This window comes from Humulus lupulus, chromosome 7 (genome assembly GCF_963169125.1).
Source record: "Humulus lupulus chromosome 7, drHumLupu1.1, whole genome shotgun sequence".
In the NCBI taxonomy this organism is placed as follows: Eukaryota; Viridiplantae; Streptophyta; class Magnoliopsida; order Rosales; family Cannabaceae; genus Humulus; species Humulus lupulus.
Window position 1 is genome coordinate 6,736,747 of NC_084799.1, and position 21,749 is coordinate 6,758,495.

General features: G+C 35.3%; 1 protein-coding gene across 1 annotated transcript; it reads right to left on the reverse strand.

The window, feature by feature from the left end:
• Positions 1–18,560: 18,560 nt before the first annotated feature.
• On the reverse strand, positions 18,561–19,423 carry LOC133790511 (protein METHYLENE BLUE SENSITIVITY 1-like). The gene has a single exon (XM_062228169.1). It carries the CDS (start codon positions 19,165–19,167, stop codon positions 18,853–18,855), a length of 315 nt encoding a protein of 104 aa, XP_062084153.1. The 5' UTR covers positions 19,168–19,423; the 3' UTR covers positions 18,561–18,852.
• Between the last annotated feature and the right edge of the window lie 2,326 nt (positions 19,424–21,749).

Below are 21,749 nucleotides of genomic sequence, written 5' to 3' on the forward strand. Positions count from 1 at the left end.
CCAGCAAGACTCGATATGACCTCGAATGCGGTGGCCTCGAAATATTCACGATCTCGAAGGGTAGCTCCCGAGACACATCGGTCCTCAGGGAAGACTTTGAATCAAGGGTGCCGAGCCTGACACGTGTACGACCTCGAAGCCATGTGACCTCGGGAGACGTCATTAGCTCGAAAGCTAATGAGAAATCTGGGAGATTAAGGCCTTGGAGATATATGATAATGACTTTGAATATCTATAAGTGTAGTTTATATGGGGCGTGTTCTGCATTTATTATTGTAAATCCCATAAAAACATGGGATATTATTCGATTAGTTATACGCCCCCTGGTCTTCAGGGGACGTTTCCTTTTATATCGGATAGCAGGCATTTACAGCCATTTATTTTATTTACACCAAAAAGGGTAACTACCCAAAATATGTGGGATAGTATTCTGCATCCTTCTCTATAAATAGAGAAGTCGTGCACCATTGTAAAGGACCGAAATCCTGAACCTTGAGAGAAAACTCTGAAGAATTCATGCTTAAGAATTTTCAGAGATAATCTTGAGTTTAATAGCAGAGACTCGTGGACTAGGCAGATTTAACTGCTGAACCACGTAAAAATCGTGTTTTGTGTTGTTATATTTTAGTTGGCCATTACTAGTAATTTTTTACGTGCTCTTCTTTCACTGTTGATGAAAAACGGCGTCAACGGTTTGGTGCTTTCATTGAGAGCCTTAAGCATTCATCCCTGAAAAAGTCATGTCCACTAACAATCAGAACACACCTGAATAAAATTTCCCAAGACGTCCTGGAAAACAGCCAATGGAGAACCCGGATGTTGAAGAGAGAAGTGGGTCTTTTGATTCCCGGGGACCACCTCCTCCACCAAGAGATGAGGATATGTACTACAATCCTGAGCGGTATGTTCCTATTGTGGAACTTGAGAACCGGCAATTGAAGCAGCAGTTGGCAGAGGCCAACAGACGGAATGAGGAGTTGGCAAGGATAGCCGCAGAGGCGCAGGTGGCTCAGCCCCCACCTCCGCGCGAAAACCAAGTCCCTCCTCCAAGGGACGTGCATGTTCCTCCCCGTAGACCCCGTGGGCGTCCACGAAAAGATGCTGCCACAAGGAGGCCAACTCAACCTCCGGCACCAGCAGAGCCATCCGCTCCAGCTAGGCCTCAGAGGAGTACTCGGGCTCGGACCCCGGCTAACCCGCCTGTGGAAGTGCCTGCAGGAACTGAGAATAACCAAACCCCTGCAGAGGCTCGGACTCAGGTACCTGGGAGCGCACCAAATGCGACCGACCCATCTCGGGCAAATTCTGAACCCTCTAGGCCGCGACAAGGGTGGGAACCACCGTCGCCTATACGGTTCCCTCCATCACCCATAAGATATCCTTCGCCCCCCCGTAGGAACGCTCAACCTGTTCGAGATCAGGATGAAGGGCGTGCGGTGGGAAGACAAGGAAACGAGGAGACTTTCCAGGAGCGGAGAGGCATCCCATCTGAGAAAAGTCAGACGTCTCGGTCTCGCACGGCGGAGATGAGGCGACGTGGGAAGAATCCATCACGAAATAACCAAGCAACGAGTTTTACCAGTGATGATTCCGGAGATACCAGGTCGGTCAGTAAGCATGACCGAGGTCGTAAGAATACTGGAAGCCACAGGAATCGTCCCGACCTGGGAAATCACCTGAATCAGAGTCGGGGTAATGGAGATCAAACAAATCCGGACCTGAGGGATCGCTTGAATAGGCGTAGAGATCCCTTGCAGAGACGCGAACCTGGAATCACGATCAATGACAATCAATTCCAGACAGTTCCTCCTACGAACCCAGTCCAAGAAAGAATCCATCAGCTTGAAAAATCCTTTAGGCTTTTGAAGAATGAACGAGGAAATGGTCGATATGAGGACTCTGACGAGGAGCTCGAGCCGTTTGCTCCCCATATTTCCAACACTCCATTTCCTCAAGGGTTTCGGATCCCTCACATCCCAACGTTTGAAGGAAAGACCGACCCGTGTAGTCACCTGAGCACATTCAACACTATCATGAGAGCCAGTAGCGTGGGTTACAAGCTCAGGTGCATGTTGTTTCCAACATCATTGACAGGACCTGCCAAAAGTTGGTTCGAAAAATATAAGAGACACTTAATAACTTCTTGGGAGCAGTTGTCTAAAGACTTTAAGAAGCAGTTCAGAGCAATGATGGGGGTTAGACCAGAGGCATCCACCTTAACTAACGTCCGACAACAGCTGGGCGAAACACTAAAAAGTTACTTAACAAGATTTAATCTGGAAGTCGCCCGAGCTCGGGACGTGGATGACAGTGGGCACATAATGGTTGTGCAAGGTGGTGTAATGCCGGGAAGTGCCCTTTGGGACGACATGCAAGGGAAACCGGTAAGGTCCATGACCAAGTTTAACAGACGAGCGCAGAGGTTTGTCAATGTAAAGGAAGCGAGGTCGACACTCAATGCGGCTTCCCAGCACTACAACGATAAACATCAACTCTGCCTCAACCTCGGCGGACCCAGCAGCTCCAAAGCCTGCCACGGAGAACCCCTCCAAGAGGAAAAAGAACAAAGGAAGTAACCCCGAAGCCGAGGGAGGAAAGAAAAAGAAAGGGGAGAGGTAGTTCTCCGTGTATAGAGTATACACCGAGCTCAAGAGTCTCGGGAGAACATATACCTGGCTAATGAAAACCAAGTCCCTTTTAGGCGTCCGGACCTGATGAGAAATCAAAAATCCAAGAGGATTCCAGTAAGTATTGCTGGTTCCACAGAGACACCGGGCATACAACCGATGAATGTCGACAACTGAAGGACGAGATCGAAGGGTTGATCTCGAGAGGTTACTTCCGGCAATATGTCAAAAACCAGAATACTGGTCAGACGGCCGCGAGCCAGAAGTAGCCGCGCCTCCGACGACACAAAACAATAATTCCCGAGCTCGCGAAGAAGACAGGCCCCCGCCGATAGATGGAGAGGATGTAATAACCATATCGGGAGGGCCTCATCTCGCAGAAGTGGGCAGGAATGCCCAAAAGAGATATGTTAACGAGCTGAAGACTGGGGATGGGTCTCCTTATGAACCCGAACCTAGGGCTCCAAAAAGTCAGAGGATTGAGACACAACCAATAACCTTCACCGAGGAAGATGCCTCCCATGTCCAATTTCCTCACCATGATCCGCTGGTCATTACTCTTCAGCTGGCCAACAAGAGGGTCCACCGAGTTCTTATAGATAATGGGAGCTCAATCAACATACTTTACAAAGCAACCCTCGAGAAGATGGGACTCTCCCTTCGCGACCTGAAAGCGTGTGCAACTACGTTGTACGAATTTTCAGGAGAAGGAACCGCCTGCATGGGATCCATCGAGCTCCCCGTGACCTTGGGAGACTACCCAGTCTCGGTAACCAAGATAATGGAGTTCGTCGTAGTAGACTTACCATCTGCCTACAATGTGCTGCTCGAGAGACCCGCCCTAGTCGGGCTGAGGGCAGTTTCATCAGTAAGGCATCTGGCCCTTAAGTTCCCAACCCCTAGCGGAGTCGGGACATTGAAAGGAGACCAGTTAGCAGGGAGGGAATGCTACAGCATCTCCTTGAGAGGAAAGAAACAGACGAGCGCACAAGCACTCGCCATCATACAAAACAAAGATGAAACGGTCTTAGAGATTGACGAAGAGATTGATCCGAGGATTAGTTGACCTCGAACCTTTAGAGGAGCTCGAAGAAATTCAGCTCGAGGAAGCTGATCCCTCGAAGAAGGTGAAGGTCGGAAAACACCTCCAAGATGAGGCAAAATAGCAATTAATTTTCTTTTTGAAGAAAAACCAGGATGTCTTCGCGTGGTCACACTCAGACATGGTGGGGATAAGCCCGAATGTAGCAAGCCACGTACTGAACATAGACAAAAGCTTTCCCCCGAAGCAACAAAAGCGAAGACAGCTGGACGAAGATAGAAAGAAAGCACTGAAGGAGGAGGTTGACAGGTTAAAGGCAATCTGATTCATTAGGGATGCCCTTTACCCTGACTGGGTAGCCAATCCGGTGTTGGTCCCAAAGCCCAATGGGACGTGGCGAACCTGTATTGATTACTCAGACCTCAACAAAGCTTGCCCAAAAGACTGCTTTCCGTTACCAAGGATTGACCAGCTCGTGGATGCCACGGCGGGGCATGGCCTGATGTCGTTCATGGATGCTTATTCTGGATATAACCAGATTCCCTGCATGCCCCCGACCAAGAACATACGAGCTTCATCACGAATAAAGGGCTATACTGCTATAATGTCATGCCATTCGGGCTCAAGAATGCTGGAGCCACATACCAGTGGCTCATAAACATGATGTTTTCATAACAAATAGGGAACAACATGGAGTTTTATGTTGATGACATGCTTGTCAAGTCTCAACTCAACAAGAACCATGTTGATGACCTCGAAGAGTGCTTCGGCGTGCTCAGGAAGTATAACATGAAGCTAAATCCTCAGAAGTGTACTTTTGGGGTGTCTTCAGGAAAAGTTCTGGGCTTTATTGTAAACTCTCATGGAATCGAGGCTAACCCCGACAAGATCAAGGCCCTGATTGACATGCCCTCACCTCAGAGGCACAAAGATGTCCAAAGCTTGACTGGCAGGATGGCAGTCCTAAGAAGATTCATCTCGAAATCTACAGACCGTGGTCTTCCATTTTTTAACTTATTAAGGGGAGGTAAGAAATTTGAATGGATGGAGGAATGGGAGCTGGCTTTTCAGGAGCTCAAAAAGCACCTTGCAGAACCACCCATCCTGTCGAAACCTGAAACGGGAGAAATACTGTACCTATACCTTTCAACCACCAAATACGCGATAAGCGTGGTGCTTGTTCGAGAAGAAGAGAAGGTACAAAGACCCGTTTACTACATCAGTAAAAGATTACTGGGGGCAGAGTCAAGATACCCATTGATGGAGAAACTCGCGCTCAGCTTAATTCATTCATCTCGTAAACTTCGCCCCTACTTTCAGGCGCATCCCATCCATGTGCTGACTGATCAACCGCTTAGGCAAGTCTTGTCTAAACCAGAAGCTTCAGGTCGACTTCTTAGATGGGCTGTTGAGCTCGGACAGTTCGAGATCACCTACCACCCAAGAACGACCATTAAGGTACAGGCATTGGCAGACTTTATAGTGGAATGTACTGGAATAGCCAACGACGAGGTAATAACCACGACCCACGAGCTGTGGAAACTTTACGTCGACGGCTCATCAAATGAATATGGAGCAAGGGCAAGGGTCATTCTGGTTACCCCCGCAGGGAGTAGATTTCACTCTGCCTTAAGATTTGGCTTTAAAGCGTCGAATAATGAGGCCGAATACGAGCTTTACTCACGGGACTTCGTATAGCAAAGGAGCTCAAAGCTAAAGCTATACATTGCTACAGTGACTCCTAGCTCGTGGTTAATCAAATCCTAGAAGAACACCAGGCTCGTGGCACAAGAATGGAAGCTTATCTGGAGAAGGCAAAATCTGCATTGGAGTATTTCGAGTTTTACGCAATCGAACAGGTTCCTTGAGAACGGAACTCAAATGCAGATGCCTTAGCTCGACTCGCCACATCCACCGAAAATGAAGAGCTGAATGTTGTACCCATAGAACACCTATCAGCACCTAGCATTAACGAGCCAGAAGAGGAAGATGTGTGTATGATCGAAACAGAGCCGACCTGGATGACCCCAATAGTTGATTATCTCGAAAATGGAGTCCTTCCAAAAGATTGGAATCAGGCTCGAAAGTTGATGTATCAACTTCCCCGTTACACCATTTTGGATGGAAAGCTATACAGAAGGGGATATTAAAAACTAGATCCTCTTAGAGAGAAACTAATGAAAATTAATCTAGAAGAAACACAAATAGTAATCAAGAATCAAACTCTAATCTGAACCCAAGCGGAAATTGATGATCCTCGGCATATTACGATATATATAGATTATGATATGGATGTTATAAAAAAAAAAAAGAATGCACAAGTGATGGATTTATAGTAAAGAAGTGTGTGGAGAGAGTTTCAGGCAATCTAATTATAAAATGTTATACCCAGATTTCGAGCTATGTTAAATGTGACCTCAAAAGTTGGATTCGCAACGAATGGACTCATAAAGTTTGAAGAATGCTCCAGGACTAAATATCAAGCCTGCAAGACTCGATATGACCTCCAATGCGGTGGCCTCGAAATATTCACGATCTCGAAGGGTAGCTCCCGAGACACATCGATCCTCAGGAAAGACTTCGAATCAAGGGTGCCGAGCCTGACACGCGTACGACCTCGAAGCCATGTGACCTCGGGAGATGTCATTAGCTCGAAAGCTGATGAGAAATCTGGGAGATTAAGGCCTTGGAGATATATGATAATGACTTTTAATATCTATAAGTGTAGTTTATAAGGGGTGTGTTCTGCATTTATTATTGTAAATCCCATAAAATCATGGGATATTATTCGATTAGTTATACGCCCCCTGGTCTTTAGGGGATGTTTCCTTTTATATCGAATCGCAGGCATTTAAAGCCATGTATTTTATTTACACCAAAAAGGGTAACTACCCAAAATATGTGGGATAGTATTCTGCATCCTTCTCTATAAATAGAGAAGTCGTGCACCATTGTAAAGGACCGAAATCCTGAACCTTGAGAGAAAACTCTGAAGAATTCATGCTTAAGAATTTTCAGAGATAATCTTGAGTTTAATAACAGAGACTCGTGGACTAGGCAGATTTAACTGTTGAACCACATAAAAATCGTGTTTTGTGTTGTTATATTTTAGTTGGCCATTACTAGTAATTGTTTACGTGCTCTTCTTTCACTGTTGACGAAAAACGGCGTCAACATAAAATATGAGGGAAAACACAACCTTGAACGAAGTACCTACTAGTGCATCTGTCCTACTGCTAACAATCCCCAGCAACCTCTGACATTGCCTAATAACCTCACTTCCTAACCATGGACTTTGTTCAACAAAGTTTCTAAATGATGAAAACGAAGGTGTTAGTAATGTCAACCAAGAATACTTCAATTGGGAGCAACATGACAATGAGCATCGGAGTTGGATGTTATCCTCCATAACCGCGAAGGAGTGAGAGAGGTGTTGTTTATTGATGAAACTTTTAAAGAGAGGACAATGATAGTTTTCAGAGTTAAAATTGATGAAGATATACGTACAAATGCTTACCACTGCTATAAGGATGGTGAGCATAACATCCTTATAAGGTGTTTCCAAAGCGTATGTTAAAAATAGACCATGTTGGCTATCAAGGAGACCTATTTGAATCTTGGTAGTCAACATGGTTTACTTTCAACATATGCTTTGGGAACACCTTACAAGAATGTTATCAAAATAAAAGAATATATTTTGGATATAGATGTCACTTGGTAAGGTACTCACCATCCTTATAACAGTGGTAAACATCTGTTGGTATATTTTTATTAGTTTCAACTCTAAAAACTATCACTCTCCTCTCTTTAAAAACTTCATTAGTATATATATATATATATGAACGTGGTAAGTATTAGTATATAAAAAATGACAGTAGTAAGCATTTATATATATATATGAAAGTTGATTTATATTCAACCATGAAATGATTCTTTTTATTTAGTGTGAGCATATCGACCTAATGTCGCTTAAACTAAGGAAAACAAGTACAAATATATATATTATTAATATATTAATAATTGGTATATAATAAAATAAGTAAAAATTCTAAATTTATATTACCAAAAAAATATATAGGAGAAATAGAATATGTGTGATTGACTTGTATTTAAAAATAATAATTTTTAAATTTTATATTAAAAACTAGATCCTCTTAGAGAGAAACTAAGGAAAATTAATCCAGAAGAAACACAAATAGTAATCAAGAATCAAACGCTAATCTGAACCCAAGCAGAAATTGATGATCCTCGGCATATTACGATATATATAGATAATGATATGGATGTTATCAAAAAAAAAAACAATGCACAAGTGATGGATGTATAGTAAAGAAGTGTGTGGAGAGAGTTTCAGGCAATCTAATTATAAAATATGAAGGAAAACACAACCTTGAATGAAGTACCTACTAGTGCATCTGTACCTACTGCTAACAATCCCCAGCAACCTCTGACATTGCCTAATAACCTCACTACCTAACCATGAACTTTGTTCAACAAAGTTTCTGAATGATGAAAATGAAGGTGTTAGTAATGTCAACCAATAATACTTGAATTGGGAGCAACTTGACAATGAGCTTCGGAGTTGGATGTTATCCTCCATAACCGCGAAGGAGTGAGAGAGGTGTTGTTTACTGATGAAACTTTTAAAGAGAGGACAATGATAGTTTTCAGAGTTAAAATTAATGAAGATATACGTACAAATGCTTACCACTGTTGTAAGGATGGTGAGCATAACATCCTTATAAGATGTTTCCAAAGCGTATGTTAAAAATAGACCATGTTGGCTATCAAGGAGACCTATTTGAATCTTGGTAGTCAACATGGTCTACTTTAAACATATGCTTTGGGAACACCTTATAAGAATGTTATCAAAATAAAAGAATATATTTTGGATATGGATGTCACTTGGTAAGGTACTCACCATCCTTATAACAGTGGTAAACATCTGTTGGTATATTTTTATTAGTTTCAACTCTAAAAACTATCACTCTCCTCTCTTTAAAAACTTCATTAGTATATATATATATATATATATGAACGTGGTAAGTATTAGTATATAAAAAATGACAGTAGTAAGCATTTATATATATGAAAGTTGATTTATATCCAACCATGAAATAATTCTTTTTATTTAGTGTGAGCATATCGACCTAATGTCGCTTAAACTAAGGAAAACAAGTACAAATATATATATTATTAATATATCAATAATAGGTATATAATAAAATAAGTAAAAATTCTAAAATTATATTACCAAAAAAAAATATAGGAGAAATAGAATATGTGTGATTGACTTGTATTTAAAAATATTAATTTTTAAATTTTATATTAACAACTAGATCCTCTTAGAGAGAAACTAATGAAAATTAATCCAGAAAAACACAAATAGTAATCAAGAATCAAACTCTAATCTGAACCCAAGCGGAAATTGATGATCCTCGGCATATTACGATATATATAGATAATGATATGGATGTTATCAAAAAAAAACAATGCACAAGTAATGGATGTATAGTAAAGAAGTGTGTGGAGAGAGTTTCAGGCAATCTAATTATAAAATATGATGGAAAACACAACCTTGAATGAAGTACCTACTAGTGCATCTGTACCTACTGCTAACAATCCCCAGCAACCTCTGACATTGCCTAATAACCTCACTGCCTAACCATGAACTTTCTTCAACAGTTTCTAAATGATGAAAATGAAGGTGTTAGTAATGTCAACCAAGAATAATTGAATTGGGAGCAACATGACAATGAGCTTCAGAGTTGGATGTTATCCTCCATAACCGCGAAGGAGTGAGAGAAGTGTTGTTTACTGATGAAACTTTTAATGAGAGGACAATGATAGTTTTCAGAGTTAAAATTGATGAAGATATACGTACAAATGCTTACCACTGCTGTAAGGATGGTGAGCATAACATCCTTATAAGGTGTTTCCAAAGCGTATGTTAAAAATAGACCATGTTGGCTATCAAGGAGACTTATTTGAATCTTGGTAGTCAACATGGTCTACTTTCAACATATGCTTTGGGAACACCTTATAAGAATGTTATCAAAATAAAAGAATATATTTTGGATATGGATGTCACTTGGTAAGGTACTCACCATCCTTATAACAGTGGTAAACATCTGTTGGTATATTTTTATTAGTTTCAACTCTAAAAACTATCACTCTCCTCTCTTTAAAAAATTTATTAGTATATATATATATATATATGAACGTGGTAAGTATTTGTATATAAAAAATGACAGTAGTAAGCATTTATATATGTGAAAGTTTATTTATATTCAACCATGAAATGATTCTTTTTATTTAGTGTGAGCATATCGACCTAATGTCGCTTAAACTAAGGAAAACAAGTACAAATATATATATTATTATTATATCAATAATAGGTATATAATAAAATAAGTAAAAATTCTAATTTTATATTACCAAAAAAATATAAAGAAGAAATTGAATATGTGTGATTGACTTGTATTTAAAAATAATAATTTTTAAAATTTATATTAAAAACTAGATCCTCTTAAAGAGAAACTAATGAAAATTAATCCAGAAGAAACACAAATAGTAATCAAGAATCAAACTCTAATCTGAACCCAAGCGTAAATTGATGATCCTCGGCATATAACGATATATATATAGACAATGATATGGATGTTATCAAAAAAAAAACAATGCACAAGTGATGGATGTATTGTAAAGAACTGTGTAGAGACATTTTCAGGCAATCCAATTATAAAATATGAGGGAAAACACAACCTTGAATGAAGTACCTGCTAGTGCATCTGTACCTACTGCTAACAATCCCCAGCAACCTTTGACATTGCCTAATAACCTCACTGCCTAACCATGAACTTTGTTCAACAAAGTTTCTAAATGATGAAAATGAAGGTGTTAGTAATGTCAACCAAGAATACTTGAATTGGGAGCAACATGACAATGAGCATCGGAGTTGGATGTTACCCTCCATAACCGCGAAGGAGTGAGAGAGGTGTTTTTTACTGATGAAACTTTTAAAGAGAGGACAATGATAGTTTTCAGAGTTAAAAGTGATGAAGATATACGTACAAATGCTTACCACTGCTGTAAGGATGGTGAGCATAACATCCTTATAAGGTGTTTCCAAAGCGTATGTTAAAAATAGACCATGTTGGCTATCAAGGAGACCTATTTGAATCTTGGTAGTCAACATGGTCTACTTTCAACATATGCTTTGGGAACACCTTATAAGAATGTTATCAAAATAAAAGAATATATGTTGGATATGGATGTCACTTGGTAAGGTACTCACCATCCTTATAACAGTGGTAAACATCTGTTGGTATATTTTTATCAGTTTCAACTCTAAAATCTATCACTCTCCTCTCTTTAAAAACTTCATTAGTATATATATATATATATGAACGTGGTAAGCATTATTATATAAAAAATGACAGTACTAAGCATTTATATATATGAAAGTTGATTTATATTCAACCATGAAATGATTCTTTTAATTTAGTGTGAGCATATCGACCTAATGTCGCTTAAACTAAGGAAAACAAGTACAAATATATATATATATTATTAATTTATCAATAATAGGTATATAATAAAATAAGTAAAAATTCTAAAATTATATTAGCAAAAAAATATAAAGGAGAAATAGAATATGTGTGATAGACTTGTATTTAAAAATAATAATTTTTAAATTTTTTATTAGAAACTAGATCCTCATAGAGAGAAACTAATGAAAATTAATCCAGAAGAAACACAAATAGTAATCAAGAATCAAACTCTAATCTGAACCCAAGCATAAAATGATGATCCTCGGCATATAACGATATATATAGATAATGATATGGATATTATCAAAAAAAAAAACCAATGCACAAGTGATGGATGTATTGTAAAGAACTGTGTGGAGACAGTTTCAGACAATCCAATAATAAAATATGAGGGAAAACTCAACGTTGAATGAAGTACCTACTAGTGCATCTGTACCTACTGCTAACAATCCCCAGCAACCTCTGACATTGCCTAATAACCTCACTGCCTAACCATGAACTTTGTTCTACAAAGTTTCTGAATGATGAAAATGAAGGTGTTAGTAATGTCAACCAAGAATACTTCAATTGGGAGCAACATGACAATGAGCTTCGGAGTTGGATGTTATCCTCCATAACTGCGAAGGAGTGAGAGAGGTGTTGTTTACTGATGAAACTTTTAAAGGGAGGACAATGATAGTTTTCAGAGTTAAAATTGATGAAGATATACGTACAAATGCTTACCACTCCTGTAAGGATGGTGAGCATAACATCCTTATAAGGTGTTTCCAAAGCGTATGTTAAAAATAGACCATGTTGGCTATCAAGGAGACCTATTTGAATCTTGGTAGTCAACATGGTCTACTTTCAACATATGCTTTGGGAACACCTTACAAGAATGTTATCAAAATAAAAGAATATATTTTGGATATAGATGTCACTTGGTAAGGTACTCACCATCCTTGTAACAGTGGTAAACATTTGTTCGTATATTTTTATTAGTTTCAACTCTAAAATCTATCACTCTCCTCTCTTTATAAACATTTGTTTGTATATTTTTATTAGTTTCAACTCTAAAAACTATCACTCTCCTCTCTTTAAAAACGTCATTAGTATATAAATATATATATATATCAACGTGGTAAGTATTAATATATAAAAAATGACAGTAGTAAGCATTTATATATATATATATATAAAAGTTGATTTATATTCAACCATAAAATAATTTTTTTTGGTTAGTGTGAGCATATCCACCTAATAGCGCTTAAACTAAGGAAAACAAGTACAAATATATATATTATTAATATATCAATAATAGGTATATAATAAAATAAGCAAAAATTCTAAAATTATATTACTAAAAAAAAATATAAAGGAGAAATAGAATATGTGTGATTGACTTGTATTTAAAAACAATAATTTTTAAATTTTATATTAGAAACTAGATCCTCTTTGGGAGAAACAAATGAAAATTAATCCAGAAGAAACACAAATAGTAATTAAGAACCAAACTCTAATCTGAACCCAAGCGTAAATTGATGATCCTCGGCATATAACGATATATATATATATAGACAATGATATGGATGTTATAAAAAAAAAAACAATGCACAAGTGATGGATGTATTGTAAAGAACTGTGTGGAGACAGTTTCAGGCAATCCAATTATAAAATATGAGGGAAAACACAACCTTGAATGAAGTACCTGCTAGTGCATTTGTACCTACTGCTAACAATCCCCAGCAACCTTTGACATTGCCTAATAACCTCACTGCCTAACTATGAACTTTGTTCAACAAAGTTTCTAAATAATGAAAATGAAGGTGTTAGTAATGTCAACCAAGAATACTTGAATTGGGAGCAACATGACAATGAGCATCGGAGTTGGATGTTACCCTCCATAACCGCGAAGGAGTGAGAGAGGTGTTTTTTATTGATGAAACTTTTAAAGAGAGGACACTGATAGTTTTCAGAGTTAAAAGTGATGAAGATATACGTACAAATGCTTACCACTGCTGTAAGGATGGTGAGCATAACATCCTTATAAGGTGTTTCCAAAGCGTATGTTAAAAATAGACCATGTTGGCTATCAAGGAGACCTATTTGAATCTTGGTAGTCAACATGGTCTACTTTCAACATATGCTTTGGGAACACCTTATAAGAATGTTATCAAAATAAAAGAATATATGTTGGATATGGATGTCACTTGGTAAGGTACTCACCATCCTTATAACAGTGGTAAACATCTGTTGGTATATTTTTATCAGTTTCAACTCTAAAATATATCACTCTCCTCTCTTTAAAAACTTCATTAGTATATATATATATATGAACGTGGTAAGCATTATTATATAAAAAATGATAGTACTAAGCATTTATATATATGAAAGTTGATTTATATTCAACCATGAAATGATTCTTTTAATTTAGTGTGAACATATCGACCTAATGTCGCTTAAACTAAGGAAAACAAGTACAATATATATATATATATATATATATATATTATTAATTTATCAATAATAGGTATATAATAAAATAAGTAAAAATTCTAAAATTATATTAGCAAAAAAATATAAAGGAGAAATAGAATATGTGTGATTGACTTGTTTTTAAAAATAATAATTTTTAAACTTTTTATTAGAAACTAGATCCTCGTAGAGAGAAACTAATGAAAATTAATCCAGAAGAAACACAAATAGTAATCAAGAATCAAACTCTAATTTGAACCCAAGCGTAAATTGATGATCCTCGACATATAACGATATATATAGATAATGATATGGATGTTATCAAAATAAAAATAAAAACAATGCACAAGTGATGGATGTATTGTAAAGAACTGTGTGGAGACAGTTTCAGACAATCCAATTATAAAATATGAGGGAAAACTCAACGTTGAATGAAGTACCTACTAGTGCATCTGTACCTACTGCTAACAATCCCCAGCAACCTCTGACATTGCCTAATAACCTCACTGCCTAACCATGAACTTTGTTCTACAAAGTTTCTGAATGATGAAAATGAAGGTGTTAGTAATGTCAACCTAGAATACTTCAATTGGGAGCAACATGACAATGAGCTTCGGAGTTGGATGTTATCCTCCATAACTGCGAAGGAGTGAGAGAGGTGTTGTTTACTGATGAAACTTTTAAAGGGAGGACAATGATAGTTTTCAGAGTTAAAATTGATGAAGATATACGTACAAATGCTTACCACTCCTGTAAGGATGGTGAGCATAACATCCTTATAAGGTGTTTCCAAAGCGTATGTTAAAAATAGACCATGTTGGCTATCAAGGAGACCTATTTGAATCTTGGTAGTCAACATGGTCTACTTTCAACATATGCTTTGGGAACACCTTACAAGAATGTTATCAAAATAAAAGAATATATTTTGGATATAGATGTCACTTGGTAAGGTACTCACCATCCTTATAACAGTGGTAAACATCTGTTGGTATATTTTTATTAGTTTCAACTCTAAAAACTATCACTCTCCTCTCTTTAAAAACTTCATTAGTATATATATAAACGTGGTAAATATTAGTATATAAAAATTGACAGTAGCAAGCATTTATATATATATATATGAAAGTTGATTTATACTCAACATGAAATGATTCTTTTTATTTAGTATTAGCATATAGACCTAATGTCGCTTAAACTTAGGAAAACAAGTACAAATATATATATTATTAATATATCAATAATAGGTATATAATAAAATAAGTAAAAATTCTAAAATTATATTTCCAAAAAAATATAATGGAAAAATTGAATATGTGTGATTGACTTGTATTTAAAAATAATAATTTTTAAATTTTATATTAAAAACTAGATCCTCTTGTGGAGAAACTAATGAAAATTAATCTAGAAGAAACACAAATAGTAATCAAGAATCAAACTCTAATCTGAACCCAAGCGTAAATTGATGATCCCCGGCATATAACGATATATATAGATAATGATAAGGATGTTATAAAAAAAAAACAATGCACAAGTTATGAATGTATAGTAAAGAAGTGTGTGGAGAGAGTTTCAGGCAATATAATTATAAAATATGAGGGAAAACACAACCTTGAATGAAGTACCTGCTAGTGCATCTGTACCTACTGTTAACAATCCCGAGCAACCTTTGACATTGCCTAATAACCTCACTTCCTAACCATGAACTTTGTCCAACAAATTTTCTAAATGATGAAAATGAAGGTGTTAGTAATGTCAACCAAGAATACTTGAATTGGGAGCAACTTGACAATGAGCTTCGGAGTTGGATGTTATCCTCCATAACCGCGAAGGAGTGAGAGAGATGTTGTTTATTGATGAAACTTTGAAAGAGAGGACAATGATAGTTTTCAGAGTTAAAATTGATGAAGATATACGTACAAATGCTTACCACTACTGTAAGGATGGTGAGCATAACATCCTTATAAGGTGTTTCCAAAGCGTATGTTAAAAATAGACCATGTTGGCTATCAAGGAGACCTATTTGAATCTTGGTAGTCAACATGGTCTACTTTCAACATATGCTTTGGGAACACCTTACAAGAATGTTATCAAAATAAAAGAATATATTTTGGATATAGATGTCACTTGGTAAGGTACTCACCATCCTTATAACAGTGGTAAACATCTGTTGGTATATTTTTATTAGTTTCAACTCTAAAAACTATCACTCTCCTCTTTTTAAAAACTTCATTAGTATATATATAAACGTGGTAAATATTAGTATATAAAAATTGACAGTAGTAAGCATTTATATATATATATATATATATGAAAGTTGATTTATATTCAACCATGAAATGATTCTTTTTATTTAGTATTAGCATATCGACCTAATGTCGCTTAAACTTAGGAAAGCAAGTACAAATATATATATTATTAATATATCAATAATAGGTATATAATAAAATAAGTAAAAATTCTAAAATTATATTTCCAAAAAAAATATAAAGGAAAAATTGAATATGTGTGATTGACTTGTATTTAAAAATAATAATTTTTAAATTTTATATTAAAAACTAGATCCTCTTAGGGAGAAACTAATGAAAATTAATCTAGAAGAAACACAAATAGTAATCAAGAATCAAACTCTAATCTGAACCCAAGCGTAAATTGATGATCCTCGGCATATAACGATATATATAGATAATGATAAGGATGTTATAAAAAAAAAAAACAATGCACAAGTTATGTATAGTAAAGAAGTGTGTGGAGAGAGTTTTAGGCAATCTAATTATAAAATATGAGGGAAAACACAACCTTGAATGAAGTACCTGCTAGTGCATTTGTACCTACTGCTAACAATCCCCAGCAACCTCTGACATTGCCTAATAACCTCACTGCCTAACCATGAACTTTGTTCAACAAAGTTTCTAAATGATGAAAATGAAGGTGTTAGTAATGTCAACCTAGAATACTTCAATTGGGAGCAACATGACAATGAGCTTTGGAGTTGGATGTTATCCTCCATAACCGCGAAGGAGTGAGAGAGATGTTGTTTATTGATGAAACTTTTAAAGAGAGGACAATGATAGTTTTCAGAGTTAAAATTGATGAAGATATACGTACAAATGCTTACCACTACTATAAGGATGGTGAGCATAACATCCTTATAAGGTGTTTCCAAAGCGTATGTTAAAAATAGACCATGTTGGCTATCAAGGAGACCTATTTGAATCTTGGTAGTCAACATGGTCTACTTTCAACATATACTTTGGAAACACCTTATAAGAATGTTATCAAAATAAAAGAATATATTTTGGATATAGATGTCACTTGGTAATGTACTCACCATCCTTGTAACAGTGGTAAACATTTGTTTGTACATTTTTATTAGTTTCAACTCTAAAATCTATCACTCTCCTCTCTTTATAAACATTTGTTTGTATATTTTTATTAGTTTCAACTCTAAAAACTATCACTCTCCTCTCTTTAAAAACGTCATTAGTATATAAATATATATATATATCAATGTGGTAAGTATTAATATATAAAAAATGACAGTAGTAAGCATTTATATATATATATAAAAGTTAATTTATATTCAACCATAAAATAACTTTTTTTAGTGAGTGTGAGCATATCCACTAAGGAAAACAAGTACAAATATATATATTATTAATATATCAATAATAGGTATATAATAAAATAAACAAAAATTCTAAAATTATATTACTAAAAAAAAATATAAAAGAGAAATAGAATATGTGTGATTGACTTGTATTTAAAAACAATAATTTTTAAATTTTATATTAGAAACTAGATCCTCTTTGGGAGAAACTAATGAAAATTAATCCAAAAGAAACACAAATAACAATCAAGAATCAAGCTCTAATCTAACACAAGCGGAAATTGACGATTCTCGGCATATAACGATATATAGATAATGATTTGGATGTTATATAAAAAAACATGGCACAAATAATGGATGTACAGTAAAAAGTGTGTGGAGAGAGTTTCAGGCAATCAATATGAAATTTGAGGGAAAACACAACCATGAATGAAGTACCTGCTAGTGCATCTGCAGGTCATGCATGTTTGTTTACAATATATTTCTGTTGCTCAAGTTGCCATTCTTCCTAAAAAAATGATGAAAGCATTTACATGATACAAGCAGTTCAGCTATCGTAAAACCAAATATTACATAACAAACTGAACACTGCTATACAAATTTCTATACAATCATATTAACCTCTTCAATCTTTGCACTAAACATTTACCTTTACCGTTTCAAATAACGACCCTAAAGTGATTGTCACTCTACTCACTCCTCAACATTCCTCTCTCTCTCTCTCCAATCACCTAGGGAAGGGAACATAGTTTTAAAGTCGATTGCCTTCAATTAAATCAATACATACATAGTATGAAATATAGCAATTTCATAAACAGAAACGTTAGTCAAATTCGAGAGATTTTCCTGGCTGGATTTTGCTGTTTCTTTAATCCAGTGATGTATCATGTATCCTACCTTATAGCAAACAATGAGAGCATATATTAGTTAAATATAACAGTTTAATGCTCAACTAGTTCCCCAATTATATGTAATTCATGCAAGCTTATGATACCATTACATGATTCACTAGAACACCAATAATCACATAGGAGATTTATATTTTGAAATTTAACGACCTTCCAAAACATCTGAAAATCCTATTGGTCCTACAGGAACAAGTTACAAGATCAAACTGAAAATCAAAGAAAGACCCAAAGACCAAAAAACACAAGTTAATTGAATCATATATGTAAGATAAGAATCAAAGCTACTATCTGGATAAAACACAAATCAATGGTTTTTGAAAATTCATCAGCAGCATCACAATAAAACAACGTACAATTAAACACAAGATATGGCATAATAAGATGAGCCGGCTGATAATTTATCGTCATATTCATAGAAAAGGATAATGATTATAATATACATGAAAGATGACCATAAATTGCAAAAAGGGGAAGATTCAACCAAACCCCTTTTTGGCCTTTGTTCTTAACAATTACTAGTACCGGCTAAACAGAGACACCAGAGAAACAAACAAAGAGAGACCCAATAGCCCAAACAACTGAACCCTACGGCACCCACACCCATATAGTGAATACCCTTTTTTTGACACAATATATTTATAGATAAGACCCACAATCAAATTTACTTCTTGAGACTACCACGAATACCGGGGCGACCCTTAGAAGTCTCAACGGCAAGGGCGGCGTGACGATTTACAAGCTTCTCCTCTTCGTATGGGAGCTTCGGATGTCGAGCCTCGTGATGAATCTGCATCGATTTCAAATCAGGTGCGGTTGTCTTGCAGTGCGGACACTCGTACTTTGCGTGACCACCTTTCTCGATGCCGATGCGATCGGCCATGCCAGCCTTTCCGCCTCCGCGGTTGGTGGTTGCCGCATCGATCTTCGCGGCAATTTCCTTGGCTGTGTGCTTCTTCGGCTTCGCCTTCCCTGTCATGGTGAAATGATCAGATCTTGGAGAAGGGTTTTGTTGATTTTCGATCAGAGGTCCAAAAAAAATAGGGAAGAGAAAGAACCGAAAACCCTAATTTGGGGGACTTGACGGGCATTGGGTATGGTGGATATAAATAGAGGCCAGTTTTAAACACTAATCAAGTGCAGTCGAGTCCATTTTAATTTCGTGAAGTACTGGGTTTTGATTGGGCATTGAGAATTTAAATCTGTACAATTCCATTTCTAGTGGAGACTTTAGGTTTGTGGTGGTAGAATTGAAATCACGTGATTAATACCTGTTTGAGCTCCGTTTATCTCGTCCACAGTTTTGGTTTTATTTTTATTTTCCGGATTTACCCAGCGTTTTTTGTTTAGAGGAAGCGTATAATTGTCATTTCAGTTTTCAAGCCAATGAGAGAAAATATATATGGACACTTGGACAGTTTAACGGTGGAAGATTACTTTCTAACTCAAGTTTCTATATATAGAAAATGTGCCATTTTTACTATTAACATTTTACTATGCCAAGATTCTATATTAAATTTTATATATGATTTACAAGTAAAATTCTAATAACTTACCCTTTTTTATAAAAAAATAATAATAATAATGGACAATCGAATTTTTAATTGATTTATTAAAAGTGAGCATCAACAACTTAACAAAGATAAAAATTAGTTTCTACCTATGATAGAAAATATTAGTTGTTAGTGAATATATTATTCAATGAAAATGGAAACCAAAATACAAATCTAAGCAAGAAATACAATATATAAGATTTTGATTAAAATAAATGTTACAACTCAATTGTTAAAAATACAATTAAATAGATGTGAGAAGAAGTAGAAAAAAAGAAGATTACAAACTCAAAACAAAAATATAAAGAATAAAGAAGAACATGAAGAATAAAAAAAAAACAATAAGAAAAGAAAACAAAGCAAAAACAACAATAACATTGTAACACTTACACAATTAAAGTGTTGAGTTGTGTGAATCACTAACTTGAACAAGGTTCAAAATATTTGTCTAAAAGCTTATTTCTCCATATTCTCTATGCAATGAACTCTCAAGTTTGGAAATAGCTCTATGAAATTATCAAGTATTTTTGTGTATTTTTCAGTCAAGTGTTTTGTTGATAGAAAATTGTGTGTCTTACAAGTGAGCATTAGACTCTTATTTATAGAGTTTTGAGACACCCTTTGAATTTCAAATTTCATTAACTCTTTGGTTGTTACCAATATTGAATTGGACGTTTATGAATTTAAAATAAAGATTTGAGAGTTACTTGGGATGTTAAAATCGTTCAAATTGAATAAATGACAAAATAGAATTTGGCTGCCATGCCTGGAAAGGCAATAACAGCCTCCCAATTTTGCATATTTCTTCAAAATGTTTCAAGTTTGTATATTTTTCTCAATTTTGTAACCTCCATACACCTAATATGGGTTAAAAACATGTCTTCAACAACCATATCACATATGGCTTTATGAAACTCAATCACAAATACGTAACTCTCAATCTACACATTATTGAATAATATTTATGAGTTACAAATTTGTAGCTGTTTTTATAACTCCAAAATATGTTACACTTGGATACAGACATATGTCCAATTTTGTGACTCTCAATAATATGTTACAAAGTGTGACAAATCACATTTGTCACATAATTTAATCCAACATAAAATTATATAAAATAATATAACATTAAGATTAGTTGCAAAAATAATTAAGAGACTTGGGAGTTCATGATTGAAAATTAGATGCTATTTGTGGATGCTCTCTATCTCTTTAATTAGCGGAGATAGAGTGGTCGATGTCTATTTTGTTTGAATGGGATAGTGAATGTGTGTTATGGCCATTGAAAATTAGATGTTCTCTATCTCTTTTTAGAGGTGATAGAGTGTTGGTTCAATATCTCCATCATTTAAATAGGATGGAGGATGTGTGTTAGAAAGTATCTTGGTGTTGATGGATTATTCTTTTTCATATTATATTTTTGAACTTCTTTCTATAAACATTATTGACTAAAGAATATGATCAACTCTGGAATAAAAATAGAATTTAGAGTGGGGGTACTTGTATAAAGGAACTTTGATGCTCAAATTAGTGAGGGTTATCTCAACAATTTAATAGAAAAAGTGTAAGAAAACAATCCAAGATTCTTTTAAATATTCTTCATTCTAGTATTGATAGAAATTATAAGGTAAGAGAGTTAGAGGGTGTTTGGCACCTTAACTAAAAAACTGTATTTTGTTTTTAAAAGCTAAAAACTGTTTTTTGAAAACCAGTAAAGGTGTTTGACATTGTTTTCAGAAAACAATTTTTAAAAACAAAGTTACAAAAAAACAGAAAATTTTGAAAACAATAAAAAGTTGTTTTCTGTTGTTCTCAAATTATTTTCTGTTGTTCTCAAATTTTCAATCCTTACTTTTTCACTTCTTATTTTTCATCATTTTTTCTTTTAAATTATTTTATTTTATTATTTATTACGAACTTTTAAAATATTTTTCTCTTTGTTAATTTTTTATTTAAGATTTAAAAAAAATAAAACTAAAAAATTGTTTTTAGAAAACATTAACCAAAC

What these genes read in the sequence shown, in the direction of transcription:
- LOC133790511 (XM_062228169.1), bottom strand. Translation starts at nt 19,167, where the DNA reads ATGACAGGGAAGGCGAAGCCGAAGAAGCACACAGCCAAGGAAATTGCC.